This window comes from Mobula birostris, chromosome 1 (genome assembly GCF_030028105.1).
Source record: "Mobula birostris isolate sMobBir1 chromosome 1, sMobBir1.hap1, whole genome shotgun sequence".
NCBI lineage: Eukaryota > Metazoa > Chordata > Chondrichthyes > Myliobatiformes > Myliobatidae > Mobula > Mobula birostris.
In genome coordinates this window covers 171,557,983-171,575,482 of record NC_092370.1, presented here as the reverse complement: position 1 = coordinate 171,575,482, position 17,500 = coordinate 171,557,983, and the positions used below count along the sequence as shown (strand labels likewise).

Here is a 17,500-nt window from a genome sequence, read left to right as displayed (position 1 = left end):
ATAAAGCTGACAAAATATAAAGAGGCTTTGTTGCATGATTGACCTTTTGGGTTGCAGAGAACGTCCACTTTAGAAAATAGTAAGCTGTCTACAATAGTTGTTGCTCTATCTTATTTGTGGAAAACAGAGCAGTTCCCTTAATATTGCTGCAATGGTCAATGCAACAATTTTCCTGTTGTTGAATTCTGAAGTAAATTTTTTAGTCTCGTGCCAGTAAAAATATTTGTGTCTTTCAATGTACAAAGTGCCACAAGTGATTCTCTTCTGTTTACTTTCCCAACACTCCACCCACACATTGGCAGCCGCTTAGCCATTTTATCTCCAGCCTTGCTTAAATAGGCTATTTGTATATTTGTGTGAGTAATTTTGAATAGTGTACTGTGCAGACACAGATCTAAAGCCAGAAGTTTACAAAAGTTCAGCTCTCTTCAGCCAAACTGAGCAATCTTCTCAAAGCAATTCGGGGGCAGTTATTTTATGTATTCTGGACCCCTTCCTGTTATTGCTATATACAGCACATCTTGCAGACACAAAGTATTCTTCTATGAAGCCTTCAGTGCTAGCAGCCAAATAAAGCACTCAGTGCATCACAGTTCTTCCATGACTGGCATCTCCAATTATTTCAGCAATACAAAGGAGCCACTAGAAGAGTAGCATCAGGGTTTACTTGCTCTTCTGTTGGCAGGTGTGTATAGAGCCCTGCTGGCCACCATTTGTTTACTCTGCATGAATGGCCACAAAGTGCAGCCTGACAAGCCAGCCATACAATTTTCACTTCCACAAAAACTTGTGCAGACCTTTTCATGGTGATTAGGGATTATTATTTTTTTAAATAATTGCGTCTGGCCATGCAAGTAGAACAAAAATTTGCACAGTGCAAATCAGAACATCAATATGAGAAAGGTATTTTTGAAGCAAAACAAATTATGAATTGTTGGTAGCATTCTCATATCTTTTTACTATTCAGCATCCTGCCTTGGAAGCACTTATGTTATTAAGCTGCTTTTCCCACTTACCTCTGCCAAATACTGCCCAGGACCATCACTTCGATCAGAAGGTAACAGACTCAGTCACCCATGCAATACAGATTAAAAACTCTTTGTTTTAATGTAAGAAACAGGACTTTGAAATTGTTTAGCAGGATTCAGTTTTCATGAGAGTCCAAGCCGAATACAAAATCATAAAATTGTTGATGGCTCTACCTGATTGACTGTTTAAACCCATTTTTTAAAAAAATATATAAAATAGGATAATAATTCTTTCTCTGCAACATATTAACAGATACACAGTTCATAAAGTATAATGATTTAGCTTAGTTACACAAAATGAGGTATAATCTTAATTAAAGTGATAATGAAATGTTGCAGATGAAGAATAATATATAAAACTGTGCAGAGTGAAAAACACCCACAACCAGGTGTATTATCAGTGACAGACGTCATTAAAATTGTTGTTTTGTGGTAGCAATACTGTATAAGACATAAAAATTACTACAAGTTACAACAGTGATTCTCAATGGGGTGGCTACATGTCCTAAAGAGGTGTTAGGGGAATAGAGGTCACGGGGGGGGGGGTGTAACCCTAACTTGAGGCCCGAGACCTTACTGACCATATGACCTTGTCAACCCGCTGCCAACATCAACATACGATAGGCATTCCCAGTTTGTGTTAATTTTTAAATTTTAATTTAGCTCTGTTAATGATGGATAAGTACATACGACCTGATTTCTGAGTCTGAAGGCGGCAAAGGCTTGAATTCTAATCCTGCTAAGAAACAGAAACCACAGATTTCTAGAGTAGGTTACATTGTCGGCACAACATTTTGGTCCAAAGGGCCTGTAATGTGTTGTAGATTTCTATGTTTCTAAAGTACACTAATGCAATGTTACATACCTGGAGTGCGGTTTTAGGCTGTTACCATCAGATCAGGAACGTCCCATGTGCCTGATTTCTAATACTGTACTGTGTAATGAAGCCATGAAACCGTCAAGGTTGCAGAAACACTTCTGTAAAGGACACCCTGAAAAGACTACTTATGGTATTACTCAGTTCCAGAAGTTGAAAGAATCATTTGAAAACCTTTGCACACTGGAGTCATTTGCCAAGAAAGCTAAACATGACCTTGATGGTGCCATTGTTTCTTATAACATTTCCAAAATGATAGCAAACTGTGAAAATGTCATACAATTGGTGAAAGATACAAAATAAGAAATTCCAATTCTGTTTACAAGCCATTTTGTAATTTATCATCAACATCTCGCAGCCAGAAACCTCAGCCAGGAAGCTTTTTCAAGCATGACTCTTGTGATATCTGCTTTCAACAGAATTAAAGCTCATCCATTCAATAACAGGATATTTCACCAGTTATGCCAAGATAATGATGAAGAGTTTGAACACTTGCTTCTTCATACTGAAGTGCATTGGCTGTCAAAAGGCTGCTGCTTAAAACATTTCTTTGATCTTTTTGACACTGGTCTTTTTGCTCAAAGTCAACAAGAGCTTGGGAAACAAGATTGAACTTCTTCATGGAGATGTGACATACCTAGCCGATCTGTATGACATTCTAAGTATGAAGTGCAGGGTCAGAATTTCAATTTAATGCAGGCAAAAAATGCAGAGTCCACTTTTATTGAAAACTTGGAAATATATAAGCAAAACATTGGGAGAAGAATGTTCTCACAGTTTCCCTGCATGAAAAGTGTAGCACTCTCTTTCACAGACTGATTTGCAAGAGTACTGCCTATACTTGCAGTCATTGAAGAAAGTCTTTCAGACTCAATTCAAGGATTTGAACGATTTGGAAATTCTCACTGGGTAATTAACCCCATTTTTTTGCAAGGTGGAAGAACGAGAACAGCAAGAAGAAATTATCGAAATTCAGAATGATGAAGAAGCAAAACTGCTTTTCAAAAATGTCAGCTTTGGTGGTATGTGGCTACACTGTCATATAAAGTTTCCTGGTCTTTGGAGAAGAGCCAAACTGCTCTTCATTGCATTTCCATCCTCCTACCTTGTTGAATGAGGCTTCAGTGCAATGAACCACATACTCACAAAAAAACAGAGACTGCTTGAACATTGTTACGTGTGGGCACTTGAGGCTTTTGCTGTCACAACTTGAATCAGATATTTCAACTCTTGCTAAAAACCATCAAGCTCAAGGATCACATTGATATCGAAGCTGCTGCACAGCACACAGGTACTGTGTAAGCTAGGTTTAAAGACAAATACAAATTTAAAGCAGAATCATTTTTCTCATGTTAGCATATGGTAGACATATTTTTACACTATGGGGGGTTCCAGAAAGTGCATTGTGCCTCAGAAGGGCAATTGTAAGTATGAAGGTGATTTAGGGGTGCATTGGGCTAAAAAAAAATGGTTGGGAAACACTGGGTTACAAAAATAATAAGAGGAATAATGAGTAGTGTTCATGGACTATTCAGAAATCTGGTGGCCGAGGGGAAGAAGTTGTTCCTAAAATACTGAGTGTGAGTCTTCAGGTTCCTGTACCTTCCTGGTGGTACTAAAGAGTGGAGGGCATATCCCAGATTATGAGGATCCTTATTGGTGGATGTTGCTTTCCTGAGGTATCACCTCTTGAAGATATCCTCAATTATGGGGAGGCTTGTGTCTCTAATAGAACTGGTTGAGTCTGGAACCCTTTGCAGCCTCCTTTAATTGTGCACATTGGAGGCCTTTTATTTTCCAAACAATGTAGTCTGCTGTGATAGAAAGTGGAAGTAAATGTGACTTTGCTATGATCGGGAATACAAGTTTGCACTTGCACCCTTGGTTGGGTAGCTTATTGAGGAGGGAAGTTAGAAAGTTCAGATCTTACATAAACCACGTAGTTCCCAGCTGCCATTAGCCAGATGCACAACATAACCCAAGAAATAGAGCAGGAGTACAAGGTGCTGGAGGATGAATGGTGGAGTGAGAGCTTGTCACTTAGCCTTTCACTGCCATTTTGTAAGATCGAGACTGATCATTAATCTCAGCACCACTCTGACAATTAACACCTTATCCCTTAATTCGTTACTGTCCCAAAATTTATCTATCTCTGATTTGAACATATTTAGTCAATGAGCCTCCACAATCTTCTCTAATACAGAATTCAGCAAGTTTATTACCCTCTTGCTGAAGCACTTCTTATCTCTATCATGAATGGCAGACCATATTCTGAGATGGGGACCCTGGGTTCTGGATATCCCTGGCATGGGTAGGCATCCATCCTACATCTTTCCACTCAAGCCTCCTTACAGCAGTATATTCCAATAAACTGCTCAGTTTCTAAGCACCTTGTAACTGTCAAGATGTTTCAGGTGAATGGAGAAATTCGTGTTTTTTGTTTTGAAAGATTGCTTAACTGGTTAAAAAAGGTTTGACATTTTACACAATGATATGCTTAACTTGTGTAAATACATTACGTATTTAATAATTAAGTAATTCATTTTTAAGGAAAGTTTAGGAACAGCCAGGTATGATTTGAATTGTTAAATAATATTTTATGTTTATCTGTTCTATTTTTATTTTGCAGTCTGATGGTGTTTTTTTTTAATTGAAAGGTGTTACTAATAGCTGTCCACAGTTTGTCCTTCCCTGCCCCCATTTATTAATTAAGGAAAGCAGAATTTCATGAAGAGATTTTGCTGCTCAGGATGCCTATTCTCAAGCTGATGAAGTACAAAGAAGAAAATAAAGGCAATGTGCTCTTTCTGAAACAGTTCCTCAGCACTGGCTTGCAGCCCCACTCCTTTTAGAAAGTGTCTCATTTGTATTGCAGGGCTGTTTCAGTGGCAGCTGGTTTCACTTTAAGACAATGGGCGTGTGTACTGATGTAACTGTAGAGGTTCCTGGGTGCCACTTACAACTCCACAAACTTGGCTTCTGCCATCCATGAATTAAATGAATGAGGTTCAACAAGTAAATTCCTGCCAGGCTCTGTAACTCCCTAAGTAAGGACAGTTTGGAAAAAGTGGCAATTTATTTCATAGAGTCTTCTGTTACTTCCTGTGGTTTTATAAAATATAGGCATCCGTTAGTCTCATGAGACCATGGATTTGTGCCTTGGAAGGTTTCCAGGACACAGGCCTGGGCAAGGTTGTATGGAAGACCGGCAATTTCCCAGGCTGCAAGTCTCCCCTCTCCACGCCACCGATGTTGTCCAAGGGAAGGGCATTAGGACCCATATACAGCTTGGCACCAGTGTCGTCGTAGAGCAATGTGTGGTTAAGTGCCTTGCTCAAGGACACAACACGCTGCCTCTGCCAAGGGTCGAACTAGCGACCTTCAGATCACTAGACGAATGCCTTAACCACTTGGCCACATGCCTACACTCACACAACAGTACACCTGAACTATCTAGATCAGCCAGGAGGAAAAATGGTATCTATGTTTTTCCATTCACCGGCCAGGAATATTGCACATCCTGAGTTGGAAATGTATTTGCACTTCTACAGGTTTAGCTAAAGACCAGTAAGAAACAATGAATTTCTTAATTGCTTGGAAAGCTGATTTCACAGAAAAATCAGATCGTAAATCATATATGCATCTGGATTTTATTAGAAAATGTTAACATTTTAATTTCCACTTCAGCATAACTGAACAGCCTGGGGTTTAGGATACATGAGGGCAAATATTTATATCCTTTTGCTGGCATCCTAAATTATTTAGTAATTGGATATGAATATGAAGTGTTAATGCATCTAGACACTGAAGCAGTTCTTTTGTAGTCTTAATAGAGCCTTTGCTATCTTGTGTATTTTAAAAAAAGTGAATTTCTTAGCTGCAGCATATAATTTATCCTGATTGCCTTCCAGTCATAGGCCTAAAGTGGGATTTTTAATTTCCTAACACCTGGCATCTAGTAGTTATAACAGAGGAAAGACAGAGACTTTACACAGGCTTTTTGTAAGCTGTTGGCAAAGACTGAACTAACTCTTTTTGACAGTCTAAACTTTAAAGAAGTGTTGTTTTCATTAAAAATGTTGGCAATCTTTCTTTGAGGTGGAGAGGAAAGCTTTGATGTGGTTGTGTTAGTGCGAATGATTTGTGTGCATTGATTTGAGAAGATGTCACTTCCTGCATGTCATAATGGTTTATCTCATCATTCTGGTAGCACATTGTTTCATCAGTGCAAGCGCATGATTGGACTCAAATGTGTGGATGATGTGGGATTTAACAAGGTAGATATCAAGCACAAAATGACCAAGTTATGGGCTATTGGACCTGGCTGGTGCCCGGGTTATTCCATGATAGTGTTAGCCATTTCATACTTGCCTTTCCAGATATAGAGTTTTGAATCAAGCTAACACTTCATACCCGAGATGTACCCTGTGATGCTCGAGATGGTGACACTCCATATCCGAGATGCACCCTGTGATGCTCGAGATGGCTGCTAATTTAGCACTTGGAACCCAGCACGGCAACATCATTCTGACAGATGAAAAGGACAAATCTAAATTACATCTAAAAGAATGAGGTGGAATAGCTACTTGAAAAATCAAATTAAGCACTTTTTCGGATTGAAATTCGTCTTTTGGTTTAGTCACCTCAGGGTGTTGCCCCTGCCTCAAAAATTCATTCATTGATTTGAAATCGAAGGCATGAATCTTGGAGGCATCATAAATATGCTGAGGACAGGGTTTGGCACATTTGGTGATGCAGGCATCATTAACTTTCAAGGTATTTGTCCTTCAATTAACAGTTGAAGATGTGAAGCATGATTTTGGATTCTCTGATAATGTGCCCTAAAAGATTGATTGCTTCAATATCTGTGTTTCACTATACATCTGAAATTAAATTTATGTCTTCCCTCTACAGAAATAGAATTCATTGAGGACGTCGTGCCTGAACATAACCTGTGCCCGGAGGTATCTGGTTGTGATCTGCTGGATGGGCAGTGCGTTTGTGAGATCCTGCACACTTGTGTCAGGGTATTCCAGTTCCCTGATGTGGAAGCCTGCACTGCGGCGTCGGGATATGCTCCAGGTAAAGTAAATCAATGAATGAAGGTAGATGAGCCTATTGTTCATGCGTTAGTGAATTTAAAATACATGTGAGTAAATTTGATATTAACTGTGTGCAAGATGTATAGATAGTCGACCATACTTCATGTAAAACAGAAAACGTACATAATAAACACTTCATTTTATATTTGGCCAAAATGTTCTGGGCAACGGAATAATATGCATGAGAAATAAATTCTTGTTGAAGGATTAGGTGTTGATTCAGGTCCAGTGTTTGCCTCCTTCTGATACCTTTCCATTTGAAGGAGGTGACAATGAATTGATTGAGGTTCAATATGAAGTGTTTGCTTCTCATTAAGTTGTCTACTTTGATCAGTTTGTTTTAGTTATCTCTGTTGTGCTGTGTTGAAGGATTGAGTTGTCTAAAAATAACAATTTATCCAACTTAAAAATCTATGTTTGCACTCTCTGACTCTTCACCCCCCCCCCCCCCCGGCCAGGTATTTCCTACTTCCCCTTCCCCCCAGTATCTTCCCCCTTCCTTTTCCAGCATCGGCAGAATCTCGTGTTTATTATTTGAATATTCCACATTATGTTCTCTAATACGCTGGTCTGAGGCAATTAACCTTGTAAGCAATCAGAAGAGTGTAACTCAACAGCCTGATTTGATTGCTACTGGTTAGTTGTAGCATTAAGCTAATTGTTTTAAAACTACACCAAAGATTAAAATATTTCATTTCTAGTTTAGAAGTAAACAATATAATTTATAATCCCATGAGGAAAATGCATTCATTAGTCTCTCAAAAATGAGTTTTTAATGTAAAATAATATTGTTGATGCTGGTGATTGGAATCCAAAGCAAGGTTGCCTGAAACACTAAGTGGCTTAATCAGAGTTTGAAGGTGAAGGTGAAGGTTTTCACAAATAAAACATTGGAGGTGTTTAAGTAAAAACCATAGCAGCTGATTTATTGTAATCCAAACATTAAACACAAAGTGTGGTAAAAGACGTTATGTAATTATGTCATGGCGTCAAAACAGTCTCTTAAATTGAACCTCAACTCAATGTCGGTGGCTGTGGATTATGTATGTTCCCACCAATTACATTACCCTACACAGCCCCCACGCCACACCCCTCACCAGAGTTCAATAAGACTGGGATTGAGCCTGGCCAGACTTCAGACTAGCCACCTGGCTCGGGTCCTGTGTTCCATGGGTGGAGGAAAAGCTGTTGCCTCTGGTTTATCGAGAGGTGTGTTGACATGCTCGTAGTCATGTTGCAACGCCAGGGGCATGGTAGCAGAATCCTCCAAATCTTGGTGGACCGGTTTAAGGCGTTCAGGTTTACCCCTCTTATCTTTGATAAAGAGGTCTTTTCTCTCCGTTCCAAAATGAGGAACGGGCCATTGTAAGGGGGCCTAAGGGGATGTTGGTGTGGTTCATAGCGGACGAAAACAAATGAGGCAGAATGTAGGTCAATGAAATTGTGAAATGGCGACCTTCTAGAAGAGAACAAAAATGGTGGACAACCAAATGAAGACTGAGAAGCTCACAGTCAAATGTACGGTACTTCCATTTGGGGGAATGGAGCTGCTGGCTGAAGAAGGCAAGTGACTATCACATGCCTCCAACCAACAGTGCACAGCATCCACAGCGGAGTCTGAAACATCAATAGTAGTGGGAATAGGTGAGTTGGGGAATGGGTGCGCCAGTAGAGTCGCATTAGAAAGGGGTTGTTTGGTATCATCAAATGCCCTGGTCATGTCCACTGACCAGTCAAGCACATGATTAGGGGTATTGCCTTTAAGCACATGATACAGGAGAAGCACAAGTTCAGTAGCTAGCAGAATGAAACAGTGATAGAAATTCACCATGCCTGAAAGCTCCTATTGTTTTTTTAGTAGTGTGGGGTAGTGAGAAATCCATAATAATGATTATTTTTGATGGGAGGGGTTTTGCACCTTCTGCAGAGATGCAATGGCTGAGAAAGTCAATGGTTGACAACCGAAACTGGCATTTAGCAAGGTTAATAATCAACCCTTGTTGGCTTAAGTGCTCGAAGTGTGCAGAAATGAGATACGTGTTTGGATTTGGACACATTGGCGACAAGTATGTCATTCAGGTAAACAAAAAGAAAATCTAATTAATACAGAGTCCATCAGCTGCTGGAAAGTCTGTGCTGCATTTTTCAGTCCAAGTGGCATGTTCAGAAACTGAAGAAGGCCTAACAGGGTTATCACAGCCATACTGGGAATGGCCTCTGAGCACACAGGCACCTGATGGTAGGTCTTTGCTGTTGCCAGCTTTTCTAGGTCCAGTCTACACGTGAGGGCATGGACCGGTGGGCCAGTTGTGGAAATGTGGAGCTCAACCCATGTTTTGAAACTGTAGTGGAGAATGTGGGCTTCGTGAGGTTTGGGAATTCACCCAGCAGTCGAGTAAACTCACATGCAGTGGTGCATGTGATTGACAGAGTCGTTGTGGAGAACTTGCTGAAGGAGCAGGGTAACAACCGAAAGTCCTTGACATCCACAAGCTGACACTTTTTAAGATTGACTGATAGTCCCTGGACAGGAAACCTGCACCGAGCAGAGGTCTAGCTACTTTAGCCAAAACAAAGTCCCATGTGTAACATCACCCACTGAAGCAGAGTGTCACCCATCATGCCCCATAAGTCTGGATCCTGCTGCTGTTGGCAGCCTCCAGCTAGGTCTTGTCGCTCTTTGTCTTCTCATAAATAGGTGATGATGGCAGCACACTCACTTGAGCATCCGCATCACACATGAAGCGTCGCCCTGAAAGGATGTCCGTAATGAAGAAAACACAACCCTGGCAGCTAGAACTCATGGTGTTCACAGACCTCTGATGTCTTGATGCGCTGGCACTGTCGAAGCTGCAAGGCAGTTGGCGTTTCATAGCGTTGGTACCAAAGCGAGCATAGCAAAAACACAGGCCCAGTGTCATCTGTTTCGCAGCCGCAGGTGCCCTGATGTTGAGGGCTTTGCTGACCAGGTTTACTGCAGTAGAGAAAGCAGGAGGAATTATGCATTCCTGCCTAGCTGAGTATAGACTAGCAGCCATTTTAGCAAGCTTCCTATAGTCCATTGTGGGTACATTAGCGAGGGCTATGCAAACTTGATCAGGCATTTGCTGCACAAAAAGCGCTTTAAAAATAGAACGGGGATGGTGATTTCCCAGGAGAGAGAGCCTGTGGTTCATTAGCTGCAATAGCTTAGCATCGATGAGGCCGGGCATGGAGTGCATCTGTTTGGTGCTCTCAGGCTCCAGTAGTCTGAAGGCTGTAAAAAGCGAGTTTTCAGCGATTGTTATTTATCGTATTTAGGTGGGTTTTCTGGTAGACTCACCACTCTTGCAGCTGCAGAGTTTTGGAGCAAATGTAACACATAGTAGAACTTGGTATCGTTGGCGCTGATTTCTCACAGCATGAATTGGGCTCAACTTGTACAAACCAAGTAAAGGCATTTTGCTCCCAAAACTCCGGCAGTTTCAAATGGACTGTGTTGGCTGAAATGCTTAATGACTCTGGAATCGTCCTGGAGCATTAGGGTCATCAGTATAGGTTTTCACAAATAAAATGGTGGAGGCATTTATGTTTGAGAAAAAAACCATAGCAATTCATTTATTGTATCTCAAACACTGAGCACAAAGTGCAGTGAAAACCTGTATGAAATTACATCATTGTGTCAGAACAGCCTCTTAAAGTGAACCCACCCCCAACTGGATGCTGTTTCCACCAATTACATTACCCTACACAATTGAACATGTAACAAAGAACTGCATTGACACAAGCTCTTGACATCATGGGTTTGTTGAGAGGGAGGTAAAAAGTGTAGCAAATGTCTGCATCTTAAAACTTAAGTGTTGATTTGTTAATTATGACATGACCTGTTGTATACACACAAACCATTCAATTTCAACCTCCTAAAGAATGATGAAAATAATGTCTTGATTCAGTTTCTGGTTTATCACAGAGACTTTATCACATAATGAAATATTCAAGAATAATTTGTGAAAGGATTTGTTCAAGGGAGGTATTTTCCTCCACAATTTGAATGTAGTTATTCATGGAGAACCCACTGCGTGATTCTTGCAGCCAGATGGTGCAACAGCAGACATTCTCAATTCGTGTACAGGTTTCCCCCGCCATCCGAAGGTAGAGCATTCCTATGAAACGGTTTGTAAGCCAAAATGTCGTAAAGCGAAGAAGCAATTACCATTCATTTGTGAGCATTCGCAGACCCAAAAATAACCTACCAAATCATGCCAAATAACACATAAAACCTAAAATAACAGTAACATATAGTAAAAGCAGGAATGATATGATAAATACACAGCCAATATAAAGTAGAAATACTTTTCCACAATCATTACTGCACTGTTCTCCATAGCGAAAGTCTCACGCAAGCACCATTGGCAGAAAATCTCACTCAAGCGCTGTTGGCAAAAACACTCTCTCCAGTAACCTTTAAGCTATGAAGCTGCCAAATCATACCAAATAACACGTAAAAATACACAGCCTATATAAAGTAGAAATAACATACATACAGTGTAGTATCACTTACCAGAATTGGTTCAGCGCTGAGCACACTGATGATGGTGTGTTAGACTGAGTCATCGCAGGTTGGGTGGTGCAGTGGCCCCCACCCTCCAGGTCGCCGACAGATACCGAACCGCGAAGCATGCAGGGGTCCAGCGGTAGCCGGGAGGCACACAGCACATCTTTAAGACAAAAGCTGAAATAAACATGCTAATTAATTAGGTGCCGCCTGGCATGTAATTGTCGGCCCAGATAAGTGCCGATTTCCGATTGCGTCGTCTCTGACCTGGGCCAACAATTATGTGTCGAGCGGCACTTAATTAATTAGCATGTTTATTTCGGCTTTTTTCTTAAAGATATGCTGTGTGCCTCCCGGCTACCGCTGCATTCTTCGCGAATTGGTACAGTATCTGTCCGGGGCCCGGGTGTTGGGGTGGTGGGACACGGGGTGTCATCTCATCATCGATCAGGGCAGGCAGCTCATCTTCTCCTATGACTGCCCGCCTCGATGTCGAAGGTCAAGGTTCGTTGTCTGCTGTGGCTGATGTGGAAGGCTTGCTTGACTGCTGAGCCTCGCGCATTTTTCTATCACACAGTTCTTTGTAAGGACTCAAACCATCCTGCAAATATCCCCTAAACCTAAGTACCCTTTCAAAATTAAAGTCGTACTTTATCATTGCAGCAAAAATCTCACGCAGTTGCTTCACATTCAGTTCCTGGACGACTTCACTTTTGGTCCGTTTGCTACTGCATTCAGTTTCAATTATTATCCTTTCCTCTTCCAATTGCATCAGCTCTTCATCTATCAGTTCTTGGTCATGGGATGCCAAAACCTCTTCAACATCATCATCAACTTCCACAAGCCAAACTCACTTTGTCCTTACTTCGTTCACCACGATCGGCTTTTCCAATACCTTATAACTCATCTTGCAAATGGCTGCTCACAGGCTTGTGTTTAAGCAATGCTGGCGAGAATGCCGTTCCGAATCCGGAGGAGAGCAGCTGCTCAGGGCGCGTGTTGCCTTTTATCGCACGCTGATTTTTTCGCGCACTGCTTTTTTTCCGTAACAGTGAAAACACTTTTTGTGAAAGCGAAAACAGGGTACTAATGTAGATCTTTTGTAACAGTGAGGTTTCGTAAAGCGAACGTTCGAAAAGTGGGGGACACCTGTATACAGGGTTGCCATTCTCCTATCCACATTTGCCTTTTTATTTCTGTGTAATGTTCATGTCAGATATGATGGCAATTCACAATGCTGTAAATAAATAATGTATGTTTTTGGCAACATAATTCAAGTTATTTATTAAAATTAGTGTATTGCTTTTGATTTTATTTTTTTTCTTTTGGTATCTTTCAAAGATGTTTTGGTTGTTTGACTAAGTTGGATATTTATAATATTAAAACTTGCACTTTTGGTTAATATATTAAGCTGCAATTAAATTGGTAGCAAGAATAATAACAGTTGCTTACTCAAACTTCTCCATTGCTATGTGTGCTTTTAATGATGTCTATTCTTGAATTTGTCATATCATTGATTTCGTTTTCTAGATTGGTAATAGATGATTGTTAAAGGCAAAATACCTACATTTTTAAAGCTGCAATTTGAAAGCAAAATGCATACAAACTGAAAATATAGTCTCTTTTGTAGTTATTATTAGTTAAAGTAGAAAATTTCAATCACTAAGAATACTTACTATTGCATTTGCACTGGTAAAGTTGTACATAAATTATAACTTTTGAAAGCAATACAAATGTTTCTTTAATGTATAAATAAATGAGATGCGGTTAGTACCTGCTGTTTACTTTTCTAATCATTTATTTGCAAAATTGCATTGGATTGGGGTAGTTCTATAATGATTTGGCTTGCATCCATTTGCTTCTCAAATGTTCACTGTTAGTTAAAATTCTAGGCCTTTTACCTTTAAAGCTTCTTGAAAATGCAGTTTCCTTTATTTTCTGTAAGTATAAATTTGAAAAACTTAGAGAAAATATAATATACTGAATTACTACATACTTCAAGCTGTTCCAAAACAGTTAAGTAGACAACCAAGTCTTTCTGAGCCATATGTTCTGTTTTGTGCACTGGAACTGGTGAAGCCAACAATAACCTCTTGTTTATACAATGCCTTTATTGTTTTAGATTAGTACAATTATGAAGTGAATAAACTGGAATAGTCCTGGATGTGCATTAGGATAAGTAAGGAAAGAATTGGTAAAGCTGTCAATGAAGATTTCAGCAGTAGTTGAGCTAAGACTGTGGCAGAATTGCAGAGGTATAAGTAGACAGTTTTGAAGGTGTGGATGCTGGTGAAAACTCATCCCAGGGCCATACATGATACCAAGGTTGTAAAAGTTCTGTTTTCTGACAGTTGCCGGAACGAGTGGTGGAACTGTTGCATACAGAGTGAAACTTGTGGGAGTGATCTGAGACATTGGCTTTATGTTCTGCCCATATTTAACTGTAGCAAATGCCTGCTTCCCTAGTACTGGATATTGAATAAGCTGTCTAGATAGTAGGGGATTAAAGAGAAATAGTGGTGTGGTGGGCTTGGTGGTCGGCAGCCTATATGTGGACACTGATATTGGCCGGTACTTCCTGGCAGCAACTAGCTGCTACAATCACACTGACAAAAATATAATCCAGACTTGCCTTTTTGTGCAACACGTACACAATATGCTGGAGAAACTCAGCAGGCCAGGCAGCATCTGTGGAAAAGAGTAAACAGGCGAAGCTTTGGGCCAAGACCCTTCAGGACTGGAAAGGAAGGGAAGAAGTCAGAGTAAGAAGGTGGGGGGAGGGAGGAGGGGAGGAAGAAGTACAAGGTGGTAGGTGAAACCAGGGGAGGGGTGAAGTAAAGATCTGGGAAGTTGATTCATGAAAGAGATAAAGGGCTGGAGGAGGGGGAATCTGATAGAAGACCATGGGTAGCAGACCATGGAAGAAAGGGAATGGGAAGAAGCACCAGAGGGAGATAATGGGTGGGTAAGGAGATGAGATGAGAGAGGGAAACAGGAATGGGGAACGGTGAGGGAGGGCACAATTATCGGAAGTTTGAGAAATCGATGTTCATGCCATCAGGTTGGAGGCTACCTAAGTGGAATACAAGGTGTTGCTCCCCCAACCTGACTATGGCCTCATCATGCCAGTAGAGGAGGCCATGGACTGATGTCAGAATGGGAATGGGAAGTGGAATTGAAATGGGTGGCTACAGGGAGATCCCGCTTTTTCTGGTGGACAGAGTGTAGGTACTTAGCTAAGTGATTTCCCAATCTATGTGAAGTCTCACCAATATCCCGAAGCACTGGATACAGTAGATGATCCCAACAGACTCTCAGGTGAAGTGTTGCCTCACCTGGAAGGATTGTTTGGGGTCTTGAACGGTAGTGAGGGAGAAGGTGTAGGGGCAGGTTTGGCACTTGTTCTGCTTGCAAGGATAGGTACCAGGATGGAGATCAGTTGGGAGGGACGAGTAGACAAGGGAGGCACATAGGGAGCGATCTCTGCAGAAAGTGGAGGGAGGGAGGGAAAAATATGCTTGGTGATGGGATCCCATCGGAGATGGTGGAAGTTACGGAGAATTATGTACTGGACACAGAAGGCTAGTGGGGTGGTAGGTGAGGACAAGAGAAACGCTATCCCTGGTGGGGTGGCGGGAGGATGGGGTGAGGACGGATGTGATCAAAATAGAAGAGATGCGGGTGAGGATAGCATTGATGATGGAGGAAGGGAAATCCCTTTCTTTGAAGGAGGAGGACATCTCATTAGTTCTGGAACAAAAAGCCTGATCCTGAGAGCAGATGCTGCAGAGGTACAAGAGCTGAGAAAAATGATGGCATTTTTACAAGTGACAGGGTGGGAAGAGATACAGTCCAGGTAGCTGTGAGAATCAGGTTTTGTGGATCCAGTGCTGGGTTTACCTCAATACCCTGCATAGCGGCATGCAAATGTTGTCACTCTGGTTGGGGGGAACATTGGCAAAATAAACTCCACCCATGAAATAACCACAAAAAAACCTTGTCTAAGTGTCTAGAAGACACTCAAACACATTCAAAATCGACAAAGCATAAGGCCATTTAAAATATCCTGTAAAAATATTAATTTTTCTTTATATTAAAAAACTTAAATATTTAAAACATTTGATGCCCTCTAAAGACCATTTTGGGATTTTAACTGAACTTGATTACTTAACAAATGTAACAGACTAAACCCAGCTTTAGTTCCTGATGGCTATTACATCCCATTCAAATGAATGGATGTGCTATTCCTCCACATGCTTCAACCTAGCACAGGTTTTGTTGGTCCCATCCCCTGAGTAACTGCTGAGAAATTGTCCAAAATTTGTATTCCATTCGGCAAGTCAGACCATGGTCAAGAAACGAATAGCCAAGAGTCACTAGCATGTTTAGGAGTTGTGGGCAGGTGACAGAATTATTGTCTTCAAATAACATCCCTGAAAATCAGCTTATAATTGAGATGTAGTGTAGGACCAGGTGTTGGACTTCACAGGGTATCGGAGGTAATGCTGTGGGAGAGGGAAAAGAAACTATTTTCTGCTTCCAACCAGATTTATGAAACAGTGGATTCCCATTAACTTGAATACAATGGGACCAGTACATTTTGGGCCAAGTAAGCTGCTGCCCCAATTAGCCAAAGTTTCACGGAAGTAATTTAAAAAGGTACAAAAAAGGCAATGACTGCTTAACTGAGTACCAAATTTTGTATTTAAATGAAATGCTGAACAAATTAGAACACTATCAATACTACTATGGTATTATAAAACTGTGTTAATTCCCACTAGTTATTGACAAATCCGATGTACGCTGCTGAGTTATTTTGATTGACTGTAAATGAACAAAATCAGCGCAGACACCTGGTGTAGATAATGAAATTCCTTCCTTCGTACAATTTTCAACAATTACATCCTCCAAATCTTCATTTTCATCGTAACATTCAAGATGATTGTTGATACCTTCAAATTTTTACGTAGGGCTTGAAAATGGCAAAACCACTGCTGGTGTTTCTGCCATTTTCAAGCCCTAATACTTTAAACCACTATCAGCAAAACAGTTTGGAATTATTTTAATGCTTATTTCTTGCCAACTACCAGTGACAAAAGTAACTGCTTTTTGAATGCAAGCACATGCAACAGATTCAACTTTAAAAACTGTTCACTCTAAGCACAGTGTAGTGTCTAACAGCCACACAATTGCACGTGACCAATGCTGGTTAGAAAATGTTCGGCAACAATCTCCTGTCCCAATGAAGTGGCAGAGTGTCCCAAAGAGAATCCCGGCTATTTTCTCAATTAGTTTTTGTTCTTTAAGAGTTGTTCCAAATAAGCAGCTGCTCAGATTAAATAATGGCCCAATTAACCAGAATCCATTGTACTAGAATCTAGCAGGTACAGTTCAACTCTATTAGATGGAGTGACGTTTGAAGAAATTGGTGAGGTCAAACTTGTCAGTGAATGCAGACAGATTTGAGAAGGCAAGGAGAAATAATTTCCTTTTCTTTTACAGTCACAGTGGAAGTAATCTGTGACTTCAGTATGAATCCTGTGGTTGGCAAGGTGACTGGATTAGAAGAATTCAGCCATAAGATCCGGGGTTAAAGGACACAGTATTAGGAGACAACAACAACTTAAAGATGAAAAAGAAATCTGAGGATAGTGATTTGTGAGGATTTGGATGTCAAGGGATAATTTTTACTTTGGTGGTGATGATGAAGATTTGAAGGAGATCAGGTCCTGTGGAAAAAGAATCGTTAATAGTATCAGCTGAAACAGGATCCACGTTTTTTAAAAAAAAAATTTGAATGTTCAGTATTTTAATGGGAATAGGATTGAGAATACGGGAAGTTGGTCCAAAGAACTAGCTTAGTTTGAATGGGGGTGAGAAGGAAGTTGAGAAAGAATCTAGTAAAAAAAATGAGAGAGCTTAAGCAAAGGCTGTAATGAACAGAGAAATAGCTGACAGA

The 17,500-nt window shown here is 40.6% G+C and overlaps 1 protein-coding gene across 1 annotated transcript in view; it reads left to right on the top strand.

Moving 5' to 3' along the window:
- The window catches only part of LOC140201650 (cysteine-rich motor neuron 1 protein-like), a 256,373-nt gene that overhangs the window by 55,606 nt on the left and 183,267 nt on the right, over window positions 1-17,500 (top strand). The window contains exon 2 of the mRNA XM_072266101.1: window positions 6,820-6,987. Within this exon, the coding sequence (XP_072122202.1) occupies window positions 6,820-6,987 (168 nt within the window). The remainder of the gene's footprint in view (window positions 1-6,819; window positions 6,988-17,500) is intronic.